The following is a 16,691-nucleotide window of genomic DNA, read 5'->3' on the forward strand; positions in this document are numbered from 1 at the left end:
CTTCTTTAATGAGCACAGCAGTTTTCAGCTGTGCTAACATAATTGCAAAAGGGTTTTCTAATGATCAATTAGCCTTTTAAAATGATAAACTTGGATTAGCTAACAAAGCATGCCATTGGAACACAGGAGTGATGGTTGCTGATAATGGGTCTCTACGCCTATGTAGATATTCCGTAAAAAATCTGCCGTTTCCAGCTACAAAAGTAATTTACAACATTAACAATATCTACTCTGTATTTCTGATCAATTTGAGGTTATTTTAATGGACAAAAATGTGCTTTTCTTTCAAAAACAAGGACATTTCTAAGTGACCCCAAACTTTTGAACGGTAGTGTATATATTTATTTGCGCCCATCTCAGTGAACTAATCTAATGTGGAGGCCTAGACATTCTTTATCTGAAAATGTGGTCAGAGGCTCCATATGGAGGGTGAGATGCAATTAAAGAGCCTCCAGAGGTATGCAGAGGCCGTATCGAGCTCCGTACCGCATCGCCACATTTTTTTATGTGGAGGGCTCTGTATAGCTCCGGATTGACATGATTGGTTGACAGTAGGTGGGGGCGGTACATCCTGTATAAACACAAACTCACATACTTGACAATAGCGCTGCACTGCTCTGCAAAGCGCAAGAATTATGTATGAATGCCCTGACTATCACAGTAAATGCTGGCCAATGCAGACGTCGGATTGACATGCGCCCAGATGCAGAATGCAGTTCTCTCTCCAGAATGCGCTTTCTCCAGGTAATTTGTGCACATTCATTGTTTCATAGCTTCATTGTGTGAATTGTTGGTGTATATCAATTCCAGTAGTACATTTACCATTAGGAATGAATCTACAACATGTTACTTTGGTTATGGTAATTTATTTGAATGCATTCAATATTATTTTTCCAGTCTTTCCGTTCTCATTGTGGGTGTGGACACATTGTTTGCAGGTTGCACAACCTATGCTACACTTGTGAGAAACAAGTTTTGGTGTAAGGTCTGCTTCCAGCTCACACTCTCACAATTGAGAGCATCACCACCTGGTCCGGCAACTGCACCACCCACAACCGCAGGGCTCTCCAGAGGGTGGTTCCCAGCGTAGCACCGGAGGCAAACTACCTGCCCTCAAGGAAACCAACAGCACCCGATGTCACAGGAAGTTCAAAAAGATCAAGGACATCAACCACCCGAGCCACACCTCATGTATTAGCCTAGCCAATAAGCCGATATGTTTTGATAAGGTTTGTATCACAACTAAAAGTGTCCTAATAACTTCTTAAAATTAAGCACATTAATCCACTTTACAAGTGGTTTAGCTCCTAACTGGCATACATAAACAGGGTGTGAGTTTCAAGTTTAGGAAGATAATTTTCGAAATAAAAAAGGCACCTTTAAAGTAAAAGCATTACATGCGTATTCGCATTTGCAGTCACTTTTCATAATGGAGTTTTCCTACTAATGGAACATTTGCTCTTATTTGCTCATGCCATGTAAGCATTGCTGCGCTTATAATGTGAAGAAATAGCCTAATAGTTTATCAACATCTTAAGCTAAATGTTCTGATCTGTTGTGTCAGCCACATTGCATAAAAAGTGTTTTGATGCTAGTGGTTGTATTAATTTGGGATCTATTGCATCCCACTACTATCCCAGACTATGTTTGGAATATTTATTTATCACACAGAAAATGTTTACTTTTGTACTATGGGGGGATAATAGATTGACATAGGCTAGTGCTTTCGCTGTTCGTTAGGCCTACTCATCTTGTTGGCTGACGAAAAGCAAATGTGGACAGTTCTCACAATATGCACCTCGAAATTAGATAAGGATGCGCGCAGTTGAGTCCCCGATGTGTCGGTCTTCACTTGTAGCCTGTGAGAAAGACCCCATCACGTGATGGAGAGCCATGTGAGTGGGAGGTGCTTAGGAGCGAGCAGCACTCCGGGCCAAGGGCACAACGGCCACTGGCTGCAAAATAAAACATTTTAGGGTGCAATTTGAGTCAATATCAAGTGCTTCTCAAATGGTGAATGATAGACTAATGAAGTGTGTACAGCCTGCGTAAAAAAGAAAGCAGAGCTCATGCCTTTCAAGCAACTTTTTCCAAATCATCGCATCATGCAGCCTTGCAATGTATTAAAAATGTAAACATATAGCCCAACATTTGTAGAACAACTAAAGTTACATAAATAACTCTAAATCATATAGGAGTACCTGTTTTCTTTGTTAACCGCTCAACACAGAATAGCCACATGTGCTCACTCCATCAAATCATTTGGAGAAAATATCCTTTCTATTTCATTCAGCTTTGTTCAATTGTATTCTTCATACTATGAAATAATATAAAATAATGCCATGGAATTCTAAGCAAATGTTGTCTGCTAAATGAACTAGTGTAGCCCACAGCCATTTGGCATAGCCACAGCAGGACAACTCATAGTATGCTATTCTGTTCTTCTGAAATAAACTAAATTTTCCTCATATCATGCTTCTTTAGACCTGTCTAAAATAAATAATGGATTTATTGTGAAGGTGTAGGCTACATTACATGGACTTGTTAGACATAGATGTTCCAAAGGTCTGCATCAGTGGCTTGTAGACTGTGTGTGGACACCGCTGGTTCTGCTCACACTGCCCTACCCTGTGCTCTGACCTCTTTCTCCCCTCTCTCTCCAGATGAAATCTCGCGTCTTGTGACGGCCGGCCGCCCAACAACCTGCCCGCTTGACCCTATCCCCTCCTCTCTTCTCCAGACCATTTCCGGAGACCTTCTCTCCCTTACCTCACCTCGCTCATCAACTCATCCCTGACCGCTGGCTACGTCCCTTCCGTCTTCAAGAGAGCGAGAGTTGCACCCCTTCTGAAAAAACCTACACTCGATCCCTCCGATGTCAACAACTACAGACCAGTATGTATCCCTTCTTTCTTTTCTCTCCAAAACTCTTGAACGTGCCGTCCTTGGCCAGCTCTCCCGCTATCTCTCTCAGAATGACCTTCTTGATCCAAATCAGTCAGGTTTCAAGACTAGTCATTCAACTGAGACTGCTCTTCTCTGTATCACGGAGGCGCTCCGCACTGCTAAAGCTAACTCTCTCTCCTCTGCTCTCATCCTTCTAGACCTATCGGCTGGCTTCGATACTGTGAACCATCAGATCCTCCTCTCCACCCTCTCCGAGTTGGGCATCTCCGGCGCGGCCCACGCTTGGATTGCGTCCTACCTGACAGGTCGCTCCTACCAGGTGGCGTGGCGAGAATCTGTCTCCTCACCACGTGCTCTCACCACTGGTGTCCCCCAGGGCTCTGTTCTAGGCCCTCTCCTATTCTCGCTATACACCAAGTCACTTGGCTCTGTCATAACCTCACATGGTCTCTCCTATCATTGCTATGCAGACGACACACAATTAATCTTCTCCTTTCCCCCTTCTGATGACCAGGTGGCGAATCGCATCTCTGCATGTCTGGCAGACATATCAGTGTGGATGACGGATCACCACCTCAAGCTGAACCTCGGCAAGACGGAGCTGCTCTTCCTCCCGGGGAAGGACTGCCCGTTCCATGATCTCGCCATCACGGTTGACAACTCCATTGTGTCCTCCTCCCAGAGCGCTAAGAACCTTGGCGTGATCCTGGACAACACCCTGTCGTTCTCAACTAACATCAAGGCGGTGGCCCGTTCCTGTAGGTTCATGCTCTACAACATCCGCAGAGTACGACCCTGCCTCACACAGGAAGCGGCGCAGGTCCTAATCCAGGCACTTGTCATCTCCCGTCTGGATTACTGCAACTCGCTGTTGGCTGGGCTCCCTGCCTGTGCCATTAAACCCCTACAACTCATCCAGAACGCCGCAGCCCGTCTGGTGTTCAACCTTCCCAAGTTCTCGCACGTCACCCCGCTCCTCCGCTCTCTCCACTGGCTTCCAGTTGAAGCTCGCATCCGCTACAAGACCATGGTGCTTGCCTACGGAGCTGTGAGGGGAACGGCACCTCAGTACCTCCAGGCTCTGATCAGGCCCTACACCCAAACAAGGGCACTGCGTTCATCCACCTCTGGCCTGCTCGCCTCCCTACCACTGAGGAAGTACAGTTCCCGCTCAGCCCAGTCAAAACTGTTCGCTGCTCTGGCCCCCCAATGGTGGAACAAACTCCCTCACGACGCCAGGACAGCGGAGTCAATCACCACCTTCCGGAGACACCTGAAACCCCACCTCTTTAAGGAATACCTAGGATAGGATAAAATAATCCTTCTCACCCCCCTTAAAAGATTTAGATGCACTATTGTAAAGTGGCTGTTCCACTGGATGTCATAAGGTGAATGCACCAATTTGTAAGTCGCTCTGGATAAGAGCGTCTGCTAAATGACTTAAATGTAATGTAATGTAAATGAAGCCAGGTGATGCTAAATGTGTTTATTTTAATTAACAGTCAATTACCGTGAGACCATCTGTTATTAGACCTACTCTGAGGGCCCAGAATAGTTGATACAACGTTTGAAGTTTGTTGCAGACAGGCCATGTGTAGCCAATGTGATTTATAGGATAGTTATTTTTATCAGGATATTTTCTACCTGCAGACTGCAATGTTTTTATTATGTAGGCTACATAGTTACCAATGGCAATACAAGTTACTTTTTAGGTTCGTATCATTTTCATTTAGATTTTGATCTGATTTTGATTAACCACATGACAATGATATAGAGAAGTTATTATAAATTATATGAAACTGTTTCATGAAAATGTGCATATGAAAACCATAACTGGCAGGCAATCTATTGGTCGAAAGAACAGACCACTTTCAGTCAACCAAGATTTTTTTTAGTTGGGACAGCCCTACTGTAGTCTAAGTTGTATCATCTATGGACAGAAGAGATGAGGTCAGTGATCAATGGTAAACTTTCTCCTCTAGTCTCCCTTTCTCACCTTAACAAGCAGCCTGATGATGTTGTGCTTGATGCCACAGTCAACAGCCACCACTTTGATGGGGTTACCTTTCCCAAACACTCTGGTCTCCTGGAAACATACAAGAACAATGAAAGGATATCATCATCATCAACAGGGGGGAATATGTTTTGCAGCAGAATCATATCCATAATAACAGCATACACTTGATCGTATAGCAGTCAGAACGTACCTTTGTTGAGACTTCTGCTAAAATGTTCTGCTGGTTAGGGTCTGATATCTCTATTGGATGGCCCTCAAACTCTATCTTCCCCAACACTGTACCCTGGTCACAAAATAAAGAGACACATTTTCTGTCAAAAACAGCTTTTTTCTTCAATAGTCACGTTTCTTTAAACACAATAAGAGTAAAGCAGTAACAAGACTAGCTTCCTGTCCAGGGAGTGTACTTGTACATCAAGCTGCCTCAAGCTACATAGACAGGAGATAGGCTCCTGCCCTATAGGCCATTCTGGCTTTGACAAGGCTTACAGTAAAAACACTTACCTTGTCTCTGATGATCTTGGTCAGCATCCTAGTATCCACTCCAAACAATGCAGGGACCTTTCAAACAATATGAGAAAATACTAATTGCCATTTGACAACATTAAAATTGCAGTAAGACTTGTGCTGTTAGAAAATGAGTCGAAGTGCCATGTTTTCAAAAGGTTCTTTAAACCACTGTAAAATCAGAACTGGTGCATTAGCCAAAAGTAAAACATCAAATTCATTAGTAGTGGGTCTGCACTCAAAAAAGTGATTTTATTTCTCAATTAACAAAAAGAAAATCTCCTTTTTGAGGGCGGACCCACCACTAATGAGAACTGTAACGCTGGGGACTTATGTTATGTTGACTATGTTAGAAGGCGATGAAGCCAATGAAATCCACCAAAACTCTCCCCTAACCCAGACAACGCTGGGCCAATTGTGGTGCTCCCGGCTGTAGTGGCACTTCATCACTGCAATGCAATGCAGTGCCTTATACCACTGCGCCACTCAGGAGGCCCCAGAATAATACATTAATTAATTAATTTTTGTTTCATTTTGTACCCCTTTATCTCCCCAATTTTGTGATATCCAATTGATAGTTACAATCTTGTCCCATCGCTGCAACTCCCGTACGGACTCGAGAGATGCGAAAATTGAAAGCCATGCGTCCTCTGAAACACAAACTCGCCAAGCCGCACTGCTTCTTGACACACTGCTCGCTTAACCCGGAATCCAGCCGTGCCAATGTGTTGGAGGAAACACTGTACAGCTGGGGACTGTAATGCTGTCTCTACTACCTTCTCCTCCTGTAGCCACTGTCCCAGGGACTTGACAGAGTTCCAGTGACTGTACTCATGACTGTAATCCTGCACCAAGAGTCCAGATACCTACAGAGATCACAACACAAACCCAACATGAGTCACAACACAAACCAAACACTTGAGTTATCAACCTAATAAAGCTATTATTTATTTCCTCTGTAAAGAGACCTTGTAATATGCACTTTAAATACCCTAAAATATTTACTTGACTAACAGCGAAGCAAAGGAGCAGTCAACTTTAAAATATAGCATAACATAACACTGCTCTTTTACCACATATTTCCCAAACATTACTATTTGGGAAACTATACTATTCTGGCCCTCCTATTTAATTTCAACTCTCCATTTCGCAGCTTTTCTCTTATTGAATTCAATTCTGACGTCCTTTTTGCCTCAGTGGATCAACGTTAACTTTTTTCTGCCCAAATTCCCAAAAGCATTTGGCGTGCATTTTCGCCAAGCCTCGCTGCTGCTTACCACACGGCTTGCTTAACCCGGAAGCGAGCCAAACCAATGTATCGGCTTGCAGGCGGTCGGCCCGACAAGGAGTCACTAGAGCGAGATGAGCCAATGAAATCCCCCAAACTCTCCCCTAACCCAGACAACAACGCTGGGCCAATTGTGCGCTGCGCCACTCGGGAGGCCCACAATTATACATTTATGATATTTTTTTTCTCTTTATTGAACCTGCCTGCCACCCACCTGCCCTTCATACACACAATATTTCATGACCCTAAACACATCCACCCGCGGATATACCCACTGGGACTGCGGGTTATGAGTCAACCAACACATCACTAACACAGACATGCTCTCACACACACACACACACGATAACATAACAGACCCACCTGTATACGGTCTGACTCAATGTTCCTCCTCAGGCCCAGCTCATCCAGCTCCTGAGTGTTTGGAACGCCGTAGTTCCCCACTATAGGGTAGGTCAGGGTCAGGATTTGACCTCTGTAGCTGGGGTCAGTCAAAGCCTCTGGGTACCTTCAGAAATGTGTAGTTATTATAGATATACATAGGTAACCTATTTGTGCTGGTTGTTGTCATGTTTGGTATGGGAGTGAAAATAGGAGTTGGGAAAAACTGCTTACCTGTCCCCTGGTTAGGACAAAATTGTCTCCCCACAATGTAAACATACTGTGATCCATGCACTTTAGCAATGATGATGACTGACTGTTAATGGTGATTTAGACAAGACTGATCTCTTACCCCACCAGGCCAGTGTTGAAGACCAGCTCCCCAGCAGCAGATCGTTCATCCCCAAAGGAGAAGCCCTTCATCCGGGTACCATCCTCCAGGACCAGGTGGGCGATCTGGGCCTGGGAGAGGAGGTGAAGGAGGAGCGAGACAAGGATGAAGAAAAAGAAGAAACCGTTGGTATATTACTCTTCACGTTAGCCTACACAGTACAGAACACATCCAAGAGTTGGACTGGTAACTGGGCTACTGAGTAAATACAAGAACGTGGTGGAATAACTACTATGATACATTCACAGACCTATTATATGGCAGTGGCACCTTTTTATATTACAATGACCCGTTGTTAATAATTCAATAGAACCAGGTCAGGCTATAGTAAAAAAGTAGCCAGCCTTGCACAAGCCTTGGTTTGTGCTAGCTGGAACAGCTCATAGGAACAGGAGCCTATGTACAAGTACACCCTTGGACAGGACAGTAGTTTACCTCCCGTCTATCTCTTTAGTGCTGAGTCTCAAGCAGAGACGCATCAGATCAAACTCCCAACCTTAGGGTGGGCACTTTAATCACAAGGCCACTGAGCCAGGCTACACAGTGCATTCAGAAAATATTCAGACCCCTTGACTCTTTCCAAATTGTGTTATGTTACTGGTACCCAACAGTACTAGAGATGCACCGATATTACATTTTTGGCCGATACCGATATTTTCCTTGGCATAAAAACAAAACATATCCGATATAAACAATTTTGTGGCCTTTAAGCATTCTAATAGTTATAAAGTTAAACACACACACGGAAGCAGCAGTCTAAGGCACCACATCTCAGTGCAAGAGGCGTCACTACAGTCCCTTGTTCGAATCCAGGCTGTATCACATCCAGCCATGATTGGGAGTCCCATAGAGCGGCGCACAATTGGCCCAGCGTCCTCCGGGTTTGGCCAGAGTAGGCCGTCATTGTAAATAAGAATTTCTTCTTAATTGACTTGCCTAGTTAAATAAAAAGGTAACACACACCACACTGACCAAAAAGTTATTTTGTTTGCATTTACTTATGTCCCCATCACCAGTAAAACATCATCAAAACCTATTTCTTTCACTTACTTGCTGTGCTGTTTCGTTGTTCATTTGTTCAGTCATTTCATTCTCAACCAGGATTTCATCATACATGTCAAGCAGTGAAGCTACAGCTCTGTCTGTCCTTGGTGTGCACTGTCACTGTGTCCATTTCCATCTTGTCCAGCTGTGTCTAACATTTCACGTAAACCCGGTTTCTTATCTGCATCGAAGTAGTGGTCCTTGTACCTAGCATCGAGCATGGTGGAGACACAGTAAAGAGATACTGCCTGTGAAAGTAGCGGCCCTTGTACCTAGCATCGAGCATGGTGGAGACACAGTAAAGAGAGACTGCCTGTTAAAGAAGTAGCGGTCCTTGTACCTAGCATTGAGCATGGTGGCAACACAGTAAAGAGGCTCAAATGACACCGAATCGCTTGTTCACAGCCTCGAGTACTTTTGTACGTTTTAACCCCACGGTCTGTGTCGGCAGTTTTGTTGAGCATGCATTTTAATTACATGACAGAGGGTATCACGTCTTCTGCAGATGTACTTGATTAGCTTATTTCTCAAGTCAGTTGTTCGAATGGGGCTAGGGATGTGTTCATGTTTCCAAGTTTCAAACATGTTCTCAAATGTCATTGAAATTGCAGCAGTGGTATGAGAATTAGTACATTCTTGAGCATGCAATACGGCTTTCCTCAGTACGAAATCCTCGACCCACATGGGGCTGACATCGCTGGTCCAAATGTCAGTCGTGAAGCTAATAGCAGTGACGCCCATAGCAAGTAGCTCATGGATGTGTTTCAACATTACTGTGTAACTCCGGAAGGGCAACATCTGAAAAATAGTGGTAGTTGGTAGTGTGTATCGGTGCTCAACCATATGGCAAAAGACAACATCATCCACGACAGAGAACGGTTGATTGTAAAGGGCAATGAATTCCATTATCTTGGCATTAATGGATTTCACCTATGAGTTGTCTCACAGAAATTCTTACTCTTTCAAATGACTGCTCAACTTGAACTTGTTTGTTGGAAGTGTGCGCTTACTATTTTTCTGCTTTTGTTCTGTGTAGTGCTGTATTTTTTGTGGCGTCAATACATCATCTACCTACATTATGTAGGTATGCACATCAGCTTTGTCATCGGTTTTGCACGCCGGCGTTAAACTAGACATCGGCCGACGCCGATGTTGGCATTTTTAGCAATTATCGACCTCGTGACCGCGGCATTCAAAACAAGGCTGCAATGAAAACTAATGGGACTGTAGCGACTGTGTTGGCATCAAAATCTGGGGTGTAAACCACGTTTCCATTCATGCGTTGATCGACATGGTAACGGACCAATAGTATTCGAAGAAATATGAAAAAAACTGACCCCTCTGATGCTCATTGTGTGCCGAACAGCGTCTTTCCACCAGGGGTGGTGCTTCTCTCCCAGATTAAAAACATGCTTAACCATAAAACGGTGCACAAACCTTCATTATTCATGACTTATATTAGTATTAATATTATTATGGCTAATATTCCATTATCGCCTTGTTCAGGGGTGGCAGGTAGCCTAGTGGTTGGAGCGATGGACTAGTAACCAAAAGGTTGCAAGATCAAATCCCCGAGCTGACAAGGTACAAATCTGTCGTTCTGCCCCTGAACAAGACAGTTAAATATTAATAATTTGACATGAGTTGTGTGCTAATAGCAATGTGGTCATCAATTACACAAACACTAAATAATAAATTGCATAAGACTGATGTGCAGAATCTTAAAAAGAATACCACTGCGCCATCCACTGATCTGCATTTAAACAAGAGATTTTATTTTTTGTTCTCACGTTAACTTTTTGAAATATCTTTGCTGTGCCAACCTATTCACGAGAGCTGTGTGTTCAATAATTGTGAAATCTCAATAACGCATGTCCCAAAATCTTAAAGGGTGCTATCTATTAAACTTGTTTGCAAATGTTATGCTCAAACCCAAATTGAGACGCCACATTCCTGCGTGCCTTTCTTTCTGCTCTTGATTGTGCACAGGTGAAGAAAATGAACTGAACTTCCAAAAGGCATGTTTAGCCAACTGCAATAGTTGTGGAACTATGTGGAATGTTATTGGACAATTGGCTACCCTGTAAACAGGTACTGACAGGAGGCATGAGGTCACCTCCCTCAGGCTGCTCCCTGTAAGGAACCTGTAGCTGTTCAAGGGTGTAGCAGTGCGGTTTCTTGGGCTCGTTGGGCCTTTCCCTTCCCAGACATCTCCTGTCATAATACAATTAAATGTTGTTGGGTTTTTTTCTTCTTCATGCAATACAATGTATTAAGAATGGTGCCACGGAAATGGACTCACAAATATGGATATCATTTCCATGTAATCCAACATAACGTTATTGCATATTTCATGGAAAGAGCAGGGGTTCATGTACACTCAGTGTGTATGATGGAGTGAGAGGACAGAGGTGAAATTATGTTAGAACTGTTGTTAGTTGTTATATAGATTTTTTATATTAATATTGTTACCTTACAGTAAATTACTAACGTTAAGTCGTTTATAAAAGTATTTACAGTTGAAGTCGGAAGTTTACATACACTTAGGTTGGAGTCCTTAAAACTCATTTTTCAACCACTCCACAAATGTCTTGTTAACAAACTATAGTTTTGGCAAGTTGGTTAGGACATCTGCTTTGTGCATGACACAAGTCATTTTTTCCGAACAATTGTTTACAGACAGATTACTTCACTTATAACTCACATTTTCACAATTCCAGTGGGTCAGAAGTTTACATTCACTAAGTTGATTGTGCCTTTAAACAGCTTGGAAAATTCCTGAAAATGATGTCATGGCTTTAGAAGATTCTGATAGGCTAATTGACATCATTTCAGTCAATTGGAGGTGTACCTGTGGATGTATTTCAAGGCCTACCTTCAAACTCAGTGCCTCTTTGCTTGACATCATGGGAAAATCTAAAGAAATCAGCCAAGACCCCAGAAAAATAACGCAGCCATCATACCACTCAGGAAGGAGACGCGTTCTGTCTCCTAGAGATGAACGTACTTCGAAAAGTGCAAATCAATCCCAGAACAACAGCAAAGGACCTTGTGAAGATGCTGGAGGAAACAGGTACAAAATAATCTATATCCACAGTAAAACAAGTCCTATATCGACATAACCTGAAAGGCCACTCAGCAAGGAAGAACCCACTGCTCCAAAACCACCATAAAACTGCCAGACTACAGTTTGCAACTGCACATGGGGACAAAGATTGTACTTTTTGGAGAAATGTCCTCTGGTCTGATGAAACAAAAATAGAACTGTTTGGCCATAATGACCATCGTTATGTTTGGAGGAAAAAGGGGGAGGCTTGCAAGCCGAAGAACACCATCCCAACCGTAAAGCACGGGGGTGGCAGCATCATGTTGTGGGGGTGCTTTGCTGCAGGAGAGACTGGTGCACTTCATAAAATAGATGGCAACATGATGGAGGAAAATTATGTGGATATATTGAAGCAACATCTCAAGACATCAGTCAGGAAGTTAAACCTTGGTCCCAAAAGGGACTTCCAAATGGACAATGACCCCAAGCATACTTCCAAAGTTGTGGCAAAATGGCTTAGAGACAGAGTCAAGGTATTGGAATGGCCATCTAAAAGCCCTGACCTCAATCCCATAGAAAATGTGTGGGCAGAACTGAAAAGGAGTGTGCGAGCAAGGCGGCCTACAAACCTGACTCAGTTACACCAGCTCTGTCAGGAGCAATGGCCCAAAATTCACCCAACTTATTGTGGGAAGCTTGTGGAAGGCTACCCAAAATGTTTGACCCAAGTTAAGCAATTTAAAGGCAATGCTACCAAATACTAATTGGGTGTATGTAAACTTCTGACCCACTGGGAATGTGATGAAAGAAATAAAAGCTGAAATAAATCACTCTACTATTATTCTGACATTTCACATTCTTAAAATAAAGTGGTGATCCTAACTGACCTAAGACAGGGAATTTTTACTCTGATTAAATGTCAGGAATTGTGAGAAACCAACAACACAGTTATAGAAAGAGTTAAGAAAACATTTACATTCATTTTTTTTATTAATAAAAACTAACATTAACGAGGCTTTATACAGGTGGTACCGGTACACATGTCAATGTGCGGGAGTAGCAGCAGTGTAAAATCAATGTAAATAGTCCAGATGAGAGGTCGACCGATTATGATTTTTCAATGCCGATACCGATTATTGAAGGACCAAAGAAAAAGCCGCTACCGATTAAAATCAGCCGATGTTTATATATACACAACAATACTGAATGAACAATGCACACATTTATTTTAACTTAATATAATACATAAATAAAATCAATATTAAATAAATAATGAAACATGTTAAATTTGGTTTAAAATAATGCAAAAACTCAGTGTTGGAGAAGAAAGTACAAGTCCAATATGTGCCATGTAAAAAAGCTAACATTTAAGTTCCTTGCTCAGAACATGAGAACATATGCTAATATGCTAACATAAACTAGTTAACCTAGTAATATCAACCATGTGTAGTTATCTAATGATTATGTTAAGATTGATTGTTTTTTATGAGATAAGTTTAATGTTAGCTAGCAACTTACCTTGGCTCCTTGCAGCCACAGGTCCTTTTGATACTGCACTCGCGTAACAGGTGGTCAGCCTGCCACGCAGTCTCCTGGTGGATTGCAGGCTGGTTGTATTGGTGCTAGTTATGTACCAAACTAAAGCTAGCTAGCTACCACAGCAGTTGCGGTTGAACAAATAATGCTTTATTACCAATACGGTATTGTAAACACATCGCTCGTGGCCGGTGTTGGCAGACTTTTTTGTACAGCTATGACAGTGCTACTGATAGTAGTGGTGACGCTTGGCTTGCACGTGCAAATTCAGAACAAACATTCTATAATAAAACTGTGTTATTTGACGTGTCAAATTAAAAGCGTATTTAACGTGTTATTTGACGTGTATCTTTTTTGACACGCAAAGACCCAAACAGCGTTCCATAGTATGTCGTGAAGGTAATAGCAGTGATGCCATTACTGTGTAACTCCGGTAGGGCAACATCTGAAAAATAGCGCACTTGGTAGTGTGTACCGGTGCTAGACCAGTTACGAATGCCAACATCGTGCAATGAATTCCATTATCTTGGCGTTTATGAATTTCGCCTTTTGAGTTGTCTGGCTGAAATGTTCTTACTCTTTCAAATGACTGCTCATCCACACAGCAGACATTGTGGGCTAGGTTAGGAACTCTGTGTTGCACGTGTAGTGAAACTTTTTACGTGGCGTCAAATAGGTATGCACGTCAGCTTTGGCATCAGTTTTGCGCATCGGCGTTAAACTAGACATCGGCCCGATACCTATGTTGGCATTTTTAGCTAATATCGGCCAATTCTGATATGTTCACTGATATATTGTGCATCCCTTATTCAGAACCTTTACTCAGTACTTTGTTGAAGCACCTTTGGCAGCGATTACAGCCTAGAGTCTTCTTGGGTATGACGCTACAAGCTTGGCACACCTGTATTTGGAGAGTTTCTCCCATACTTCTCTGCAGATCCTCTCAAGCTCTGTCACATTGGATGGGGAGTGTAGCTGTACAGCTATTTTCAGGTCTCACCAGAGATGTTCGATAGGGTTTAAGTCCGGGCTATGGCTAGGTCACTCAAGAACATTCAGAGGCTTGTCCCCGAAGCCACTCCTGCGTTGTCTTGACTGTGTGCTTAGGGTCTTTGTCCTGTTGGAAGGTGAACCTCGCCCCAGTCTGAGGTCCTGAGCGCTCTGGAGCAGGTTTTCATCAAGGATCTCTCTGTACTTTGCTCCGTTCATCTTTCCCTTGATCCTGACTAGTCTCCCATTCCCTGCCGCTGAAAAACATCCCCACAGCATGATGCTGCCACCATGATGCTGTCACCGTAGGGATGGTGCCAGGTTTCCTCCAGATGTGATGCTTGGCATTCAGGCCAAAGGGTCAAATCTTGGTTTCATCAGACCAGAGAATCTTGTTTCTCATGGTCAGAGTCATTTAGGTGCCTTTTGCCAAACGCCAAGCGGCCTGTCGTGCCTTTTGCTGAGGAGTGGCTTCCATTGGTGGAGTGCTGCAGAGATGGTTGTCCTTCTGGAAGGTTCTCCCATCTCCACAGAGGAACTCTGTAGCTCTGTCAGAGTGACCACCGGGTTCTTGGTCACCTCCCCGATTGCTCAGTTTGGCCGGGGGCAGCCAGCTCTAGGAAGAGTCTTGGTGGTTTCAAACATTTTCCCATTTAAGAATGATGGCCACTGTGTTCTTGGGCACCTTCAATGCTTAGACATTTTTTGGTACCCTTCCCCAGAGCTGTGCCTCGATACAATCCTGTCTTGGAGCTCTATGGTCAATTTCTTCGACCTCGTGGTTTTTGCTCTGACATGCACTGTCAACCGTGAGACCTTACATAGACAGGTGTGTGCCTTTCCATATCATGGCCAATCAATTGAATTTACCACAGGTGGACTCCAATCAAGTTGTAGAAACATTTCAAGGATGATCAATGGAAACCCTATGGACCTGTGCTCAATTTCAAGTCTCATAGCAAAGGATATTTTTTTTATCTAACATTTCTAAAAACCTATTTTTTCTTTGTCTTTATGGGATAGTTTGTGTGTAGATTGATGAGGGGAAAAAATAATGTAATACATTTTAGAATAAGGCTGTAACGTAACAAAATGTAGAAAAGTTTAAGCGGTCTGAATACTTTCCAAATGCACTGTAGGTAATCCTTACTGTTTGTATGAGGTGTTTTTACGATACAAGGAACATTTCTGTTTAGATAGACAGACAGTAACATGCTATCTTAAATCGGTATGAGAGAAGGCTTATCCTAATTCACCGATAACAAAGGAAACTAGAGGTAGCTATCTACCACCAGCCCCTGACCCACTCAATGAGGGGCCATATTCTCCTGGTCAGTAGTGAATGCTGAGGTAGACTATTCTCTTGTTCTATTTTTCATGGCCTAGCCTAGGATTATCCACTGTGTGTGTGTGTGTGTGTGTGTGTGTGTGTCCGTGTGGTGTTAAAGCCCAATACCGTATCCTACACATATTTATAAAAATCACAAAATGGCATTTAATGTTATGCCAATATAACTAATAAAGTTGATTGAAATATATTGCATTGTGTAATCATGCAATGTTGAGAAATATATTTTCTTAGCCAGATTTGCCAAACTGCACCCCAAACTAGTAAATCAACATGACGCAACACCACACGGGGAATGGCCACCATATGCATCCATTCATTTTATTGGCCCCACTGCAACTCAAGAACACGACTGTTTCCATGACATGTGTTTCTTCTCCAAATGCAAAAGAACGTTGACCTGTTGTCAACTGCATTTAGCTGACTGAAGCAAGTTCGAGCATGCTTTATTAGTGGGATTAGCTAGCTAGCTAACGTTAGTTACCTCGACAATAAATTGTTTTAGCTATTATTGACAATGAATGACAACTTACGTTAGCTTATTCCTAGCTAGCTATAATTCATGGTCAATGACAAAACTTTCGCAAACTATTGCAAGCTGGTAAAAGTAAGTTGTTTACTGCTCAATTAACACGTTTTAGAATTAAAGAAAAGCAATATAGCTAGTTAGCTAGCTGGCGAATGAATTACCTTAACACTGAAGAGTCTAGCAGACCTCAAACAAGCAGGGTTGCTGCTTCTTCTGGCTGCGAGCCATCCTTGCCTCAGTGATTTGACGACGTTGCAGGCTGTCAATATTTTTGTCATATTCCGTCTTTAATTCACTTATTCTGACTCTGTTAGATGTTGTCCTACAAGGGAAAAATGAATCCGTGCAGAATGTGTTGTTGTCAAAGTTGTTCTATTGAGAAAGAGCGGTCCACTGAAATGAATGAATTTTGGCTCAAGCAGCCCGCGTGTCTCATCCGAAGGATTCCAGACAGATAACTCCGAATGCAAACAGCCGATCAACGTGGGTTGGCTGCAATTGGCTGCCACGTTGTTTTCTTCTGCGCGTTTCTTTCCGCTCAACATTTTGATTGGCTGCGAATCGGTGAGCATGGTGGCTGAAACCGTGTAAAAAATTCTGCGCTGTTAGCGTTGAACCAACCATGCTTGCTTTGCATGATGCACATGTCACAGTCACAGAATATTTGTATTATATACAGCATGCGCTTCTACGACTACGTTCCAACA

General features: G+C 42.9%; 1 protein-coding gene across 1 annotated transcript in view; it reads right to left on the minus strand.

Moving 5' to 3' along the window:
- The window catches only part of cps1 (carbamoyl-phosphate synthase 1, mitochondrial), an 86,842-nt gene extending 70,381 nt beyond the window's left edge, over positions 1-16,461 (minus strand). Inside the window, exons 1-7 of the mRNA XM_029637193.2 lie at positions 16,146-16,461; positions 7,453-7,562; positions 7,083-7,227; positions 6,208-6,297; positions 5,429-5,485; positions 5,115-5,207; positions 4,904-4,993 (exon numbers count right to left, since the gene is read on the minus strand). Of these exons, the coding sequence (XP_029493053.1) occupies positions 4,904-4,993; positions 5,115-5,207; positions 5,429-5,485; positions 6,208-6,297; positions 7,083-7,227; positions 7,453-7,562; positions 16,146-16,262 (702 nt within the window). The 5' untranslated portion in view covers positions 16,263-16,461. The remainder of the gene's footprint in view (positions 1-4,903; positions 4,994-5,114; positions 5,208-5,428; positions 5,486-6,207; positions 6,298-7,082; positions 7,228-7,452; positions 7,563-16,145) is intronic.
- Between the last annotated feature and the right edge of the window lie 230 nt (positions 16,462-16,691).

Source organism: Oncorhynchus nerka, linkage group LG3 (assembly GCF_034236695.1).
Source record: "Oncorhynchus nerka isolate Pitt River linkage group LG3, Oner_Uvic_2.0, whole genome shotgun sequence".
NCBI lineage: Eukaryota > Metazoa > Chordata > Actinopteri > Salmoniformes > Salmonidae > Oncorhynchus > Oncorhynchus nerka.